The sequence below is a fragment of the Rana temporaria genome, chromosome 11, assembly GCF_905171775.1.
Source record: "Rana temporaria chromosome 11, aRanTem1.1, whole genome shotgun sequence".
Taxonomy (NCBI): Eukaryota; Metazoa; Chordata; class Amphibia; order Anura; family Ranidae; genus Rana; species Rana temporaria.
Genome location: NC_053499.1, coordinates 119,377,715 through 119,393,147, shown reverse-complemented (window position 1 = coordinate 119,393,147; position 15,433 = coordinate 119,377,715). Strand labels below are relative to the sequence as shown.

The 15,433-nt window shown below is 44.2% G+C and overlaps 1 protein-coding gene across 2 annotated transcripts in view; it reads right to left on the bottom strand.

The window, feature by feature from the left end:
* EML3 (EMAP like 3) overlaps nucleotides 1–15,433 on the bottom strand; it is a 148,053-nt gene that overhangs the window by 83,519 nt on the left and 49,101 nt on the right. For both annotated transcript variants that reach the window (XM_040328946.1, XM_040328947.1), the window contains exon 4: nucleotides 4,256–4,534. In XM_040328946.1, the coding sequence (XP_040184880.1) occupies nucleotides 4,256–4,534 (279 nt within the window). The remainder of the gene's footprint in view (nucleotides 1–4,255; nucleotides 4,535–15,433) is intronic.

Here is a 15,433-nt window from a genome sequence, read left to right as displayed (position 1 = left end):
ATTAACATATTACTTGGGATAGACTATTATGCTTATGGATTTTTGCTAAAGAATATCTTAAAGGGACATTTACTCTGTTATTACCTCAGCAATAATTGCGTTTTATACGCAACTATTAGTTGTTACTACAACTCCTATTTACTATATGTACTCTCAAAGTACCTGAGCTATATTACCTCTCATACGCTACTATTAGTTGTCACTACAACTCATATTTACTACGTGCTTGACATTAGTATAAATTGCTTATAGGCCCTGTCCTAACTTGTTAAACATGTTTTTGCTAACTTTCTATGCTAAGTGTTGATGGTATTTCATACCACCTCCCTTAGTGGCCTAATACATCCCTATGTGTTTACGTGATATGATGTAGAGAACCCCCAAACTCCTGTTTGTGTGGAGTGACGCATGGAGTCCTGTACTGATAATCCCTTGCATATAGAGGTATATTGGAATCTTCAAACTATATGTTATAATTTTAAACGCTAAGCTCTGGTCGCATGTTGTAATGCGTCCATCCTTAGTAGCTCAACGCCTTTCTTTATGTGACAGAGAGATGATGTAGAGATCCCCCAAACTCCTGTTTGTGTGGAGTGACGCCTGGGGCCCAATACTGAGTTGTCACATAAAGAAGCACATTGATATCTTTGCTAACTGCAGTTGTGGTTCACTCCGTTCACCAGTGCTGTTACAACTGTCAATCAAAGTCAGCTAGCCAATCAGGAGAGAGGGGACGGGCCAGGTCGGGGCTTTGTGTCAGCTGCTTGCTGTGGGGGAACTAAACAGAAGGGAAGGAATAAGAACAGGGACCCGAGAAGAGTAGGATCGGGACTGCTCTGTGCAAAACCAAGTGCACAGGGGAGGACAGTATAACATGTTTGTTATTATTATAGTGGGGGAAAAAAACGAACCTTTACAATCACTTTAAGTGGATTACAGCAAACATACTTTTAACCCGAATAAGCATATTAGAGCAACAGGTGGTTTCCTTCTGCAACTTTCCCTCCTCCATACTCTGGATTGCTTACACATTTACAGCTGTAAAAACCAGGGGTAAGGTTGATTTAAAAACTTCTATGACCACACACGTAACATACTATAAACTATTAAACCTTTTTAGGGCTTCTGTTAAAGCTTTCATCTATCAATAAAACATTAAAGTAAATCTACAGTATAAACTGAATATTTGTAAAAGGGAGCATGAAGACAAATTTAACTCATGCTGCCCTATTTCTAACCATAGAAGGGAATAGAGAATCAGAAGGTCTCAAAGTGATATGTACTTTTTTTCTGGTCTCTGTGCAGTTCACAGCTGTAAATAGGCCAATTTGTAAGGCAGCCATTTATAATCTTTAAAGCGGTAATAAACTATGCTGATCACTTAAGCACTTCAGCCCCAGAAGGATTTACCCCCTTAACGACCAGGCCATTTTTTGCTATATGGCACAGCGTTACTTTAACTGACAATTGCGTGGTCGTGTGACGCTGTACCCAAATAAAATTGATGTCCTTTTTCCCCCACAAATAGAGCTTTCTTTTGGGGGTATTGGATCACCTCCTTTTAGTTTTTGAGCTATAAACAAAAAAGACCGACAATTTAAAAAAATATATATTTTTTACTTTCTGCTATAATACATATCCAAAAAAAAATGTATTCATCAGTTTAGGCCAATATGTACTGTACATATTTTTACATATTTAAAATATTGACATATTTTTGGTAAAAAAACTAAATCGCAATATACGTATATTGATTGGTTTGCGCAAAAGTTATATCGTCTACAAAATACGGGATAGATGAATGGACTTTTATTTATTTTTATTGCTTTTGCTGGTGATGGCTTTTTAGCAGGACTGCGACATTGTGGCGGACAAATCTGACCCTAAGTGACACTTTTTGGGGAACGGTGACACCATTACAGTGATCAGTGCTAAAAAAAATATTCACCGATTACTGCATAAATGACACAGGCAGGGAAGGGGTTAACTACAGGGGCGATCAAAGGGTTAACTGAGTTCCCTGGGTGCGTTTCTTACTGTGTGGGGGAAGTGCTGACAGGAACAATACAGATATCGCTGTTCCTGATCACTAGAAACAGCAAATCTCCATATTGTCACCTGTCAGAATGGGTATCTGCCTTGGCTGGCGTCCACACTATCTATTGTATAAAACAACGTACAGGTACATAGTTTTTCTGCAATAAAGCCGCCCTTACGCAGTATATATGCAGTGGGCGGTCTTTAAGTTGTTAATATAATAGTAATATTTATACTGTTAATATATATTGTATATAATATACAAACACTGTATTGTCTCCCTTTTATATTGTAAAGCGATGCGTAAACTGTTGGCGCTATATAAATCCTGTATAATAATAATAATAATATACAGAGCTATTTAAGGTACTGTATACATTTACTATCTCTTTGTTACCATTCACCAACTCTGAGTTCTCTTTAACCACTTGCCGACCAGCACACGCCGGTATACGTCGGCAGAGTGGCACCGCTGCGTACCTGTGCTTTCCTCTGTAAAGGAATGATCGTGGGCGCGCGTGCCGTGGGAGCATGCCCACGGGTCCCACGGATTCGATGTCCGCCCGCGGCCCATGATCACTGTGAGGAGTGGCAGAACGGGTAACTGCCTATGTAAACAAGCATTTCCCCGTTCTGCCTAGTGACATGACAGGGATCTACTGCTCCCAGTAATCGGGAGCAGTGATCTCTGTCATGTTTCAGTAAGTCCATCCCCCTACAATTAGAACACACCCAGGGAACACTCTTAACCCCTTGATCGCCCCAGAGTGTTAACCTCTTCCCTGCCAGTGTCATTTTTACATTGATCAGTGCATTTTTATAGCACTGATCAATGCAATAATGTCACTGGTCCCCAAAAAAGAGTAATTTTGGGGCAGATTTGTCTGCCGCAATGTCGCAGTCCTGCTAAAAATCGCAGATTGCCACCATTAACAGTAAAAAAATGAAAGTCCCTAAATCTTTCCTGTAGTTTGTAGACGTGATAATATTTTGCGCAAACCAATTAATATGCGCCTATTGCGATTTTCTTTTACCAAAAATATGTAGAAGAATATATATCGGCCTAAACTGCTGAATACACTTTTTACAATTTTTTTTTTTGGATATGTATTATAGCAGAAAGTAAACAAAAAAAATAGTGGGGAATTGGGGGGTGGGTGTAACATCTGGTGCAGCTGTGGATTGTGGTCAATCAGCTTCTAACTTCAGCTTGTTCAATTAAGCTTTGACACATAAAACCTGGAACCTGATTGGTTTTTCTGCAGAGCTGCACCAGATTTTGCAATCTCCAGTTTTAATTCCCCTACAATGGGGCAGATCCACAGACAGAGTACGCCGGCGTATCTACTGATACGCCGGCGTACTTTCAAATTACCCGCGTCGTATCTTTAGTTTGAATCCTCAAACCAAGATACGACGGCATCTGGGTTAGATCCGACAGGTATACGTCCTCGTACGCCTTTCGGATCTAAGATGCAATACTTTGTCATCCGCTGGGTGGCGTTCACGTCGTTTTCCGTGTCAGGTATACAAATTAGCTATTTCCGCCGATCCTCGAACGTACGAGCGGCCGGCGCATTTTTTTACGGCGTCTCTAGTCGGCTTTTTCCGGCGTATAGTTAAAGCTGGTATTTTGGCGTATAGTTAGACTTGCCATGTTAAGTATGGCCGTCGTTCCCGCGTCGAAATTTTTTTTTTTTTTTTTTTTTTTGCGCAAGTCGTCCGTGAATCGGGATGGACGTAATTCACATCGAAGTTAAAAAAAATGAGGTCGTTGCGACGTCATTTAGCGCAATGCACGGCGGGAAATTTAGAAACGGAGCATGCGCAGTTCATTTGGTGCGGGGACGCGCTTCATTTAAATGAAACACGCCCCCTAATCGCCGATTTGAATTCCGCCGCCAGAGATACACTACGCCGCCGTAACTTACGGCGTGAAATCTTTAAGGATTCGAAATTTTGCCAGGTAAGGTACGGCGGCGTAGCGCATCTCTGATACGCTGCGCCAATCTATTTCTTTGTGGATCTGGCCCAATGTTTTTAACTCCACAAACACTCTATTCAAAGCTATAGTAAATTTTTGGCTTTAGATACACTTTAACATTATTTTATTACCTTTATTGCTGAAATGTCAGTGGTGGTTGAAGCAAGACCTCATTTCATTGGGGTAAACTGTAATTCAAATTCTAGCTTGTATAACAAAAAAAGATTCACTTACAACTCCTTCTTGTTTTGTCTTAGCGCTGAAATGCTTTTTGTAGCGGCTCCTGCCTCTTCTGGTGGTGGGCTTTGGAACACTTTGTCCACCACTTGTGCCTCCTCATAGTCAGCGATCACATCTGCTGTTTCACCATTCAGTGAATCAATTTCACATGATAAATTTTCATCCAACGTGTCTAAGCTCTCCTTGGATCCCCGCTCTATCAGAGGCCACTCTGTCTGTGTCCCAACTGTGATACGCAAAGGGGTCATCTCTTGTGCATCTTTCTTAGGCTCACTGTAGAAAAAAGTAGAATGTTTAAACATCAAACATGTGCATTTGACTTCAACAATAGACAGCATTCATTTTGGCTGATTCCTGCTAAATCAGCGGAAATTAAAACTGTGGGTGGCCCTGTAAGCCCCCCCCCCCTATTAGACACAATGGCCCAGATTCTCAAAGGGCTTACGACGGCGCAACGCAATGTACGCCATCGTAAGTCTTAATCTGGGCCGTCGTATCTATGCGACTGATTCTTAGAATCAGTTACGCATAGATATCCATTAGATCCGACAGGCGTAAGTCTCTTATCGGATCCTAAATGCAATTTTTGTTTTTGCCGCTAGGTGTCGCCTCCGTCGTTTTGCCCGTCGAGTATGCAAATTAGCAAAATACGCGAATTCCCGAACGTACGCGCGGTCGACGCAGTGAAGTTACGACGTTAACGTTAGATTTGCGACGCGTAAAGTTGCCCCTGCTATATGAGGGGCAACCAATGTTAGGTATGGCCGTCGTTCCCGCGTCGAAATTTTAAAATTTACGTTGTTTGCGTTAGTCATCCGTGAATGGGGCTGGATGCCATTTACGTTCACGTCAAAACCAATGACGTCCTTGCGACGTCATTTAGCGCAATGCACGTCGGGAAATTTTAGGGATGGCGCATGCGCATTATGTTCAGCGCGGGAACGCACTTAATTTAAATGCTATACGCCCCCTACTCGCCTAATTTGAATTAGGCAGGCTTGCGCCGGGTGATTTACGCTACGCCGCCGCAACTTTACAGGCAAGTGCTTTGTGAATAAAGCACTTGCCTGTAAAACTTGCAGTGGCATAACGTAAATGACATACGTTACGCCGCCGCAGAGATACGCCGGATCTACCAGAATCTGGCCTAGTCACTTTTTCAACAGCACCGTTTTGTTCAGGCACACTTGGGTGCTGCTGAATACAATAGCAGTAGGCAGGGGCCTATTAGAAACGTTTGGCCCAGGACGCAAGTACAACCCAGAGGCCCATGGTGCAGCGACTCCCTCCCGCTCTCCCTCTTCCCTGCCTCCCCCCCGACCTTATCCCAGGCTGAAGCTCTGCTCCAGATACTCTCTGCTCACAAGTTGGGTCGGGCACCTGCTGCACAAAGTGGCCAGGGGCTGCAGAGGGGTGCCAGAGTGGCTCGGTCAGGGCTGGCCTGGGGAGGAGGAGCACACAGTGGGTGTAGCTAAACTATGCCACATATTGGGTGTGGCTTTCAAGTCCGATTAGTTATTTTAGTCTGATTTTTTTAACAAATGTTTTTTTTTTTTCAATTTTTAATTTTCAATTCATTTTAATTTAACCACTTGCTTACTGGGCACATAAACCCCCTTCGTGCCCAGGCGAAATTTCAGCTTCCAGCACTGCGTCGCTTTAACTGACATTTGCACGGTCGTGCGACGTGGCTCCCAAACAAAATTGACGTCCTTTTTTCCCCACAAATAGAGCTTTATTTTGGTGGTATTTGATCACCTCTGCGGTTTTTATTTTTTGCACTATAAACAAAAAAAGAGCGACAATTTAAAAAAATATATATATTTTTTACTTGTTGCTATAATAAATATCCCTTTTTTTTTAAAAAAAAAACTATTTTTTTCCTCAGTTAAGGCCGATACGTATTTTTAGACGTATTTTTGTAAAAAAAAAAAAAAAAAACACAATAAGCGACTGGTTTGCGCAAAAGTTATAGCGCCTACAAAATAGGGGACAGAATTATGATTTTTTTTTTTACTAGTAATGGCGGCGATCTGCGATTTTTATTGGGACTGCGATATTGCGACGGACGTATCGGACACTTTTGACACAAATTTGGGACCATTCACATTTATACAGCGATCAGTGCTATAAAAATGCACTAATTACTGTATAAATGTGACTGGCAGTGAAGGGGTTAACACTAGGGGGTGAGGAAGGGGTTAAATGTGTATCCTGGGTGTGTTCTAACTGTGTGGGGGGAGGGGGGTGACTGGGGGAGGTGACCGATGCTGTGTCCCTATGTACAAGGGACACGGATCGGTCTCCTCTCCTCTGACAGCACGTGGAGCTCTGTGTTTAGACACAGAGCTCCACGTCCCTGCTGTGTTCCCGACGATTGCGTGTACCCGGCGGACATCGCGGCCACCAGGTACACGCATCGGCTTCCCAGCGATGCACCGGGACAGTGTTTACCCGCTGCGTGCCCCCCAGAGGCGCACGCGGGTAATGTACTTTAAATGACGTCCAAAGACGTCCAGTTGGCACCTGAGAGCCGCGCTGTTGACGTCTTTTGTCAATAGCGCGGGTCTCAAGTGGTTAATAACATTTTAGATATTTTTTTTTACAATGCTGTTGAGGAGGGCTTTGGTGAGGGCAGGGCCTGGACTTACCATTGGGCTTGACTGGGCTGAAGCCCATGGGCCCCCGCCCAATAGGGGGCCCCTGCCTGTTAAAGTCTTCTTACTTTTTTCTTCTTCTTGTATTTTGTCCTGCAATATTTGATTATTTCTCCAGCGCATGCGCATCCCGTCCACTGAGTCACGGCACGCTCTGTGTGTGCCGTTCCCATTTCAACATTATGCTGTGTCTGAGAGTTCCGCTCTCAGCGGCACAGCTTAGCAGACATGCAAGACTTGGCAGTCATTCTCAGCTTCCTCGCTTGGTTGCCGTAGTAACTTCGGTCAAGAAAGAGGCTGGGTAAACGTACAATCGTGCATGCGCGAGATTTCAGCAAGGGGAAGCAAGGAAGGGTGGATGTGATTTCCACAGGGGACTCAGAGAACAATACATACACAAGATGCTGCAGGTGCAGCCTACTCCCAGAAGTAGAATTTATAAAAAATGAATAAAACACAGTAAGAATCGTTTTTACATACATTAGACTGGGCAATATTGTAAATAATGTTACACATTACATGGCATGAAAAGCCTGATATGAAGTGCTGAGTTTACTTCCATTTTAATTTTGCATTTAAAGTTTGTTGATTGGTCTAGCATTTTTACCTGGCCCTGCCCTGCAATGAAAAATGTAATTTACGGTAATTAGCTAAATTAAATGTCAGTCATCTTGACGTTTGCTGATTGGTTATTGTTATTTGCAGTTACGCAGTGCCTCGTTTACTGCCGTTGAGAAAACCTGTCTGCTTTAGGCAATGATGTAATGGCGGACAAACGGTATCAGAGTGGCACGCTTAAAATAAAAAGTTTTGGGTGTGAAAAGGTCCCGTGGGGGCCCCAAAGTGACTCAAGCCCAGGGGCCCCCGCCAGCCTAAGTCCTGCCCAGGAGCAGACTGACAACTCATGGGGCCCCTGGGCAATAGAAGATTATGGGGCCCCTGGGCTCACAGATGGCCACCAGGCCAGGAGGCAGTGCAGAGGCGGGCAGCTAAAATCGCGGGATTTTCACATCAAATCATGTCGGTTTCGGACATATCAGGGACAGATGTAAAAAAAAACATAGATTTTTACATACTCTCCCTGGTTTTACTGAGTCTGGCATCCCTGATGGGACCCCCTAGTGGCATGGGGCCCTCGGGCAGTGCCCGAGTGACTCAATGTTCAGTCCGCCCCTGGTCCTGCCCTGGATTTCAGACCCCTGAAGTCTCACTTTTGAGACAGAGAAAGACTGAAGACACATTCCCCAGTCCCTTTCACAGTAGCCTCAGCGGCACTGCAGATGAATGAACAGGGGACAGAGGCTCCTGTCCATTCACAAAACGAAGCATAATAAACACAGTTTATAATGCTGCATTTATAAAACAAAAGTGAGAGAGTGCACAGGCTCATAGTGCAGTTACTTTTATTAACCAAACAATTAAAAACAAAGTAAAAAATTGCACAGCGCAGTCTTGTAGCAGGCATGACATACAAAGTGGTTACTTTGTAGCCACTGTATTAATCTCATCCCCCGGCATGGTGTCTGAGGTGAAATTTTCTCCTCAGAACACTGCAGGTGTAGAAATGCAGGAGAGGAGAACCAGAGACATCTCCTCAGCCGCTATTGGCCTTGTCATGCCTGATACAAGCCTCCATTTGTGAGTGCAACTTTTTACTTTATTTTTAATTGCTTGGTTAATAAAGGTAACTGCACTATGAGCCTGTGCAGTCTCTCTCTTTTAATCGTTTTAATTGAAAATAAATTACATTTTACCTCTCTAGGTTGCTTATTTTCTCTTTTAGTCACTAGATATTATGCACTCATTCCACAGGTTTAGCAGGACACCAGGCACTACCCTGGTTGGAATGGTTATACTTATTCTTAGGCTTACTATAGTGTCTTATTTAGTTCAACTTTATATATAGCATCCACCCCAATAAGGAGATTTTTGATCACAAACTTTCATTTGGAAATGTTAAGTGTGTTACGAGGACATTGCAAACACCCTATGACCTCTAGAACACCTTGGAAAGCTATTTCTGGACTTCCATTTAGCTATCTGGTTCAATGGACCTTCGTGTTCGAATTGGGCACAATTTTACTGCTCCTGTCTCCTTTACATTGTTATAGGTTTTTAGTTTTGCTTTGGTATATTTACCATATACTGTATTATTATCTCTTATTGTTAACCTGAAATGTTGGTTTGTATGCTAATAAACCCAGTAGTGTATTTAGGTTTTGTGCTGCCCTAGGCCTGACTAAAAACTCGTGCACCCCCATAATTTAAATATGACCCATCCTTTCCTGTCAAGGCCACACCCCTTTCCATTTAAGACCCGCCCTGACATTTTAAAGTGGGGACACTAGTTCTGAGGGCCTGGTGGATTCTCTTAATTTGCAAAGATTTCCTCTCACTTCCTGTTTGGCTATGGGGCAGGAAGTGAAGGGAAATCTCTGCAATGGGTCAGGGATGGTAAAAAATAAACTGACAGGGGCTATAACCCTCCCTTACTCTATCCAGAATGGAAAAAAAAAGCCTATAGTTCTACATTAAGCACACATTTTTGATAAATTTATGGAGAGGACAAAGAAGATATAACCATGCCAATGGTGCAGCAGAAAACATAGCATAGTAATTAAAGTGGAGTTCCACCCATAAATATAACATTACATCAGTAGTTTTAAAAAAATGTCATTAGTCCTTTACGAATTTTTTTTTTTTTTTTTCAGATGCCTTCAAAGTGTTGTTGCTAGGCAGAATAGTTAATCTTCCCACGTCCTGCACTTAGGTGCTTAATGCTTCCTAACCTACACCGCACAGACTCCTGGGAATGTAGTGGGTGTAACTTTCCAGGAGTCTGTGCACTCCCCAGTCTCAAAGAATCATGTGACTTGGACAGCACAGGTGCTGAAACCTGATCTGACACTGCTTGTGCAGCACTGAGCATGTGCGAGATTTGCAAGGCTGAAATCCAGGAAGTCATACAGTCTGGCTTCATGATGCCCACACTTAAGATGGCCCCAGTCAATTTCTATTTTATAAAGTGTCTAAATGCTGTAACAACCTAACAAAACGGACCTTAGTTTACAGACTAACTTTACTAGAATACATTAAGCTTGTGTATTACAGGGGTATTTATATTTAAAAAGTGAAATTGTGGCCGGAACTCCGCTTTAAGGTTTGTGGTCCAAGATGATAGAACAGTCAAAATTAGAAGCAGCCCCCCCCCCCCCACAGTTGTGGAATGCGGGCCGCCCGCATACTGAAAGCAGTGCGGCCGCTAGACTAATTTGCCTCTCAGCACAGTCCGCCCCATAAGACTGGCACTACACAACAGTGTAGCGCAAGTCGACAGGGACTCAAGCAGCAAGAGAAAGCCGAATCAGTGCAGCAGGTGAGGGAAATAACTTGAACTAATCATTTGCGGCTCTCAGCAGGAGATGTCGGCTTTCAGCTGCTGCAGTGAGAGCCACAATAGATTGGTTTTAGTAATTTCCCCCACCTGCTGCACTGATAACCTTTTCTATCCACATACGATTCCTCCTGTTGGAGGGGACTGCTAAAAGATGGCTCTGCCCATGGTGCAGTGTTGCCAACCCCCTTTGACTTTTTTTTACTGACAAGACATGAAGAATTTACTGATGGAGCATTTACTAACAAGCTGAAACATGACAGACACTCCTATAATAAACAAAATCAATCAATATTTAAAAGGCTAAATTCACCATTAAAGTAAAAATGATAAATGTACGTATTTTGGCACTAAAATAAAATGTGCATTTATTATTTTTACCCACAGGAGCCTGCAAAGTATTTTACCTGTGCTCAGTGGATCATGTTCCTATAGGAACAGGGGGCACCTTGGATGATGTATGGGGGCACCCTGGAGGATGTAAGGGGGCACTCTGGAGGTACTAAGTTATTACCTCCAGAGTTCCCCCTTAATGCCTCTAGAGGTTCAGTGGAACCATAGGATTCCTCCAGAGGTTGCTAGGAGTTCCATCCGCATTGGGCAATTTCTGCCTCTCAGATTCCCACTGACACCATTGATCTTTTTAGCTATATGTAAGGAGGTAATTCTTCCCAATGACCACAAGTGTAAGGACCATTCTTCCCACTCACCATCACACTAATGTATCATTATTTGAAGATTTAAAATTTTTAGCAGGGGTTCCCTGAGACCGGATAACTATTTCAAGGGTTCCCCTGTGTTGAAAAGATTGATAAAGGCTGCTCTAGTGTGCCCCCCGGAGGCGGACTGACCATTGAGAAACTCAGGCACTGCCCGAGGGCCCCATGCCACTAGGGGGCCCCATCAGGGTTGCCAGGCTCAGTAAAACCAGGGAGAGTATGTAAAAATCGGTGTTTTTTTTACATTTGTCCCTGATATGTCCAAAAACTGACATGCTTTTGATGTGAAAATCCCAAGATTTTAGCTGCCTCGCCTCTGCACTGCCTCCTGGCATGGTGACCATCTGTAAGCTCAGGGGCCCCATAATCTTCTATTGCCCGTGGGCCCCATGAGTTGTCAGTCCGCCCCTGTGTGCCCCTTACATCCTCCAGATTGCACATCTTCAAGTGTCTCCTTAGTAATACTGTATTAAGGGGGCAATCTGGAGTGTGTAAAGGGGCACTCTGGAGGCAAAGACTAAGGCTGTTGCCGAAATGCGCCAGCTGTTGTGCTTGTCACTTCATGTAACCAACCATTAATATCGCTGGCTCAATCCTATTACTTGTTTGTGTTGTGGTGTGTAAGGACACACTGAGCCTGAGCACCCGACAGAGGATCTTGCAAATTGAACTGGAAGTTCCCCGTTGTGTCTCTCTTCAAACTGCTCTTAATGTGTCCCCTCTCCTATTGTGGTGTTTAAGGGGGCTCAGGAAGACTCACAGCACCAGGCATGCAGAGAATACAGGGACAAGAGAAGAGTGGCAGTGCTTAAAGGGGTGATTCACCCTAAAAACTACTTTTTCTTATTACACTGGCCCCCCACATTACAATACGATTAAGGCTATTATTTTTTTTTTGATGCTGTACATACCTTTGTACAGCATATTCACCCGTGGCTTCCGGGTTGTGAGTCCCGCGGGAGTGGGCGTTCCTAACATGTCTGTGATTAACGTTTTGACCAAAAACGAGCTCCCCCTGTCGCGTAAGCCGCGTCACGATTGGCGAAAGGAGCCGAACGGCGATGCGCATGCGCAGTATAGCGCCGACTCGCCGTTCGGCTCCTTTCGCCAAACGTGACGCAGCTTACGCGACGGGGGGAGCTCGTTTTTGGTCAAAACGTCAATCACAGACATGTTAGGAACGCCCACTCCCGCGGGACTCGCAACCCGGAAGCCACGGGTGAATATGCTGTACAAAGGTATGTACAGCATCAAAAAAAAACTAATAGCCTTAATCGTATTGTAATGTGGGGGGGCAGTGTAATAAGAAAAAGTAGTTTTTAGGGTGAACCACCCCTTTAACCTTCGTTATCAGCGAAGGATCAGGAGGGGAGAGAGGAGAGGCACCCTGCTAAGGCTGCAAATAGGGTTGCCACCTGTCCGGGTTTTGAATTATGTGTTCAGGTTTCAGTCCACCTGAAACTCGGACACAATATTCATACAGGAATGTGGCTCAGAATAGAACCCCATAGGAGGGTGAGGGGGGCACTATGCACGCCACATTACTATTCTCTTTGAAACTCCCAAAGGTGTCCCAGGTCTGTTACAATCCTATAGTGCAGGAGTCTCCAAACATTCTAAGGAAAGGGACAGTCTACTGTCCTTCAAGTTTTAGGGGGGCCGGACTGTGCCCAGTGGGAGTAAACAGTGCCCGATCTTTGGTATTAGGGGGAGAAATAGTTGGTGTCCATGGGAGGAAATGTGCCCAAATTTTGTTGTCGTTAGAAGAAATGATGCCCAATCGTTGATGTCAACGGAAGGAATACTGCCCCATTGTTGGTGTCAATGGCAGGAATAATGGCTCAAGGGTTGGATAAAGACTAGGCATGTGCAAAAGGGAAAATTTCGTTTAGTTTCGTTTTAATTCGTTATTTAATTAATTTCGTTAAGTTAGGTTCGTTACATGTGTTAAATTCGTTTTCGGAACTCGTTCGTTTTCGACCGAATTTCGAAAAATCCGGTCGAATTCGAAAATTCTCTCTTCGAATATAATTTCGAAATTCGATCGGAATTCAAAAAAAAAAAAAAATTTCGAATTCCAAATCGAAAACCCGCGGACGAAATTCGATCGGAATTCGAAAAAAAAAATTTGAATTCCGATCGAATTTCGTCCACGGGTTTTCGATTCGGAATCGAAAACGTTCGTTCGGATTCGGTAAATTCATTAATATTGCAATTCGGGAATTCGTATGCATCCGAATGTCCGAATAATGAAAAATGTGTCCGAATTTCGATTCGGAACGAAACGAAATGCACATGCCTAATAAAGACAAGCCAACGGCCGCAGTTTGAAGACCACTGCTATAGTGTATACTAAATATATATATATTAGAGGTCGACCGATATGGGTTTTTCTCTGGCCGATGCCGATATTTGGAAATCGGGGCGGCCGATGGCCGATATGTGTTGCCGATTTTTGCGGCCGATATTTTAGGCCGATTTTTTTTTTCTCATCAAAAACCTAGGGTGGAGAGGTGGGGAGGAGATAATTGTTTAGGGTGGAGAGGTGGGGTGCAGCCTGTCAGTGCCACATCAGTGCCCACCAGTGCAGCCCATCAGTGCCACCTCATCAGTGCCCACGAGTGCCACCTCATTAGTGCCAACCAGTGCGTCACCACATTAGTGCTAACCAGTGCGTCACCACATTAGTGCCAACCAGTGCGTCACCACATTAGTGCCAACCAGTGCGTCACCACATTAGTGCCAACCAGTGCATCACCTCATCAGTGCCAACCAGTGCCCACCAGTACAGCCCAATGTCAGTCATTTATCAATGCCCACCCGCCTAGCACAAGACTCCATTCGTCCCTGACGTGCTGCCCCGCCTCTGCCTACAATCCCCAGAATGCAGAGCGGGCTGGTAACAGCCAATCAGCGGTAACTGCCGGCCCTCGCTGCATTCTGGGGTTTGTAGGCAGGGCGCGCAGCAGTCAGGGGACGTTTTTTTTGCAGAGTGGAGGATGTCGGCAGCGGCGGCCGCCGACTGGCGGTTACAGGCCCGCTGCCGACTTCCTAAAACTAAAAAAAAAAAAAAGTCAGCAGATGGCAGCGAGTGGGCCCCTCCTCCTCTGGGTGTAAACAGAGGGGAGGGCCGCCGCGCTGGGTGTACCGAGATGGCCGCGGCTCTGGAGCTAGGCCGAAGCCGCGGCTTTTCCTGATGCTGTGACCGCGGCGGCAATCCGCGACTCCTCGGATTGCCGCCGCGGTCACAGCATCAGGAAAGGCCGCAGCCTCGGCCTAGCTCCGGAGCCGAGGCACCGCTAACGGCCATGTTAAATATCGACCTAATTTGGATGAAAGTCGGCCGATGCCAATTTCTTCAAAACGGCCAAATATCGGCCGACATATCGGCCTGCTGATATATCGGTCGACCTCTAATATATATTTTTGCTGTGCGCCGCTAAAGTGTTCAGGTTTGGCTTGAAGAAAAAGTGGCAACCTTTGCTGCAAGACTAGGAGATACAGGGGTTTATTTACTAAAGCTGGAGAGTACAAAATCAGGCTCACTTCTCCATAGAAACCAATCAGCTTGCAGGTCTCTCCCTCAGCACTCGGGTGACATTAGCTGAATGATGGAGAGAAATTGAGGGAGAAGAGAAACATTGGAATACTAGTCTGTACCAGTGTGCAAAAGTGTATTTGCTTTGGAAGAAATAATCACCTCTAACGTTGGGTGTCCTACATGTATGGATGTTGCTGCGTTATGTAAAACTATTACAGGGAGTGCAGAATTATTAGGCAAGTTGTATTTTTGAGGATTCATTTTATTATTGAACAACAACCATATTCTCAATGAACCCAAACAACTCATTAATATCAAAGCTGAATATTTTTGGAAGTAGTTTTTAGTTTGTTTTTAGTTTTAGCTATTTTAGGGGGATATCTGTGTGTGCAGGTGACTATTACTGTGCATAATTATTAGGCAACTTAACAAAAAAAAAAAAATATACCCATTTCAATTATTTATTTTTACCAGTGAAACCAATATAACATCTCAACATTCACAAATATACCTTTCTGACATTCAAAAACAAAACAAAAACAAATCAGTGACCAATATAGCCACCTTTCTTTGCAAGGACACTCAAAAGCCTGCCATCCATGGATTCTGTCAGTGTTTTGATCTGTTCACCATCAACATTGCGTGCAGCAGCAACCACAGCCTCCCAGACACTGTTCAGAGAGGTGTACTGTTTTCCCTCCTTGTAAATCTCACATTTGATGATGGACCACAGGTTCTCAATGGGGTTCAGATCAGGTGAACAAGGAGGCCATGTCATTAGTTTTTCTTCTTTTATACCCTTTCTTGCCAGCCACGCTGTGGAGTACTTGGACGCGTGTGATGGAGCATTGTCCTGCATGA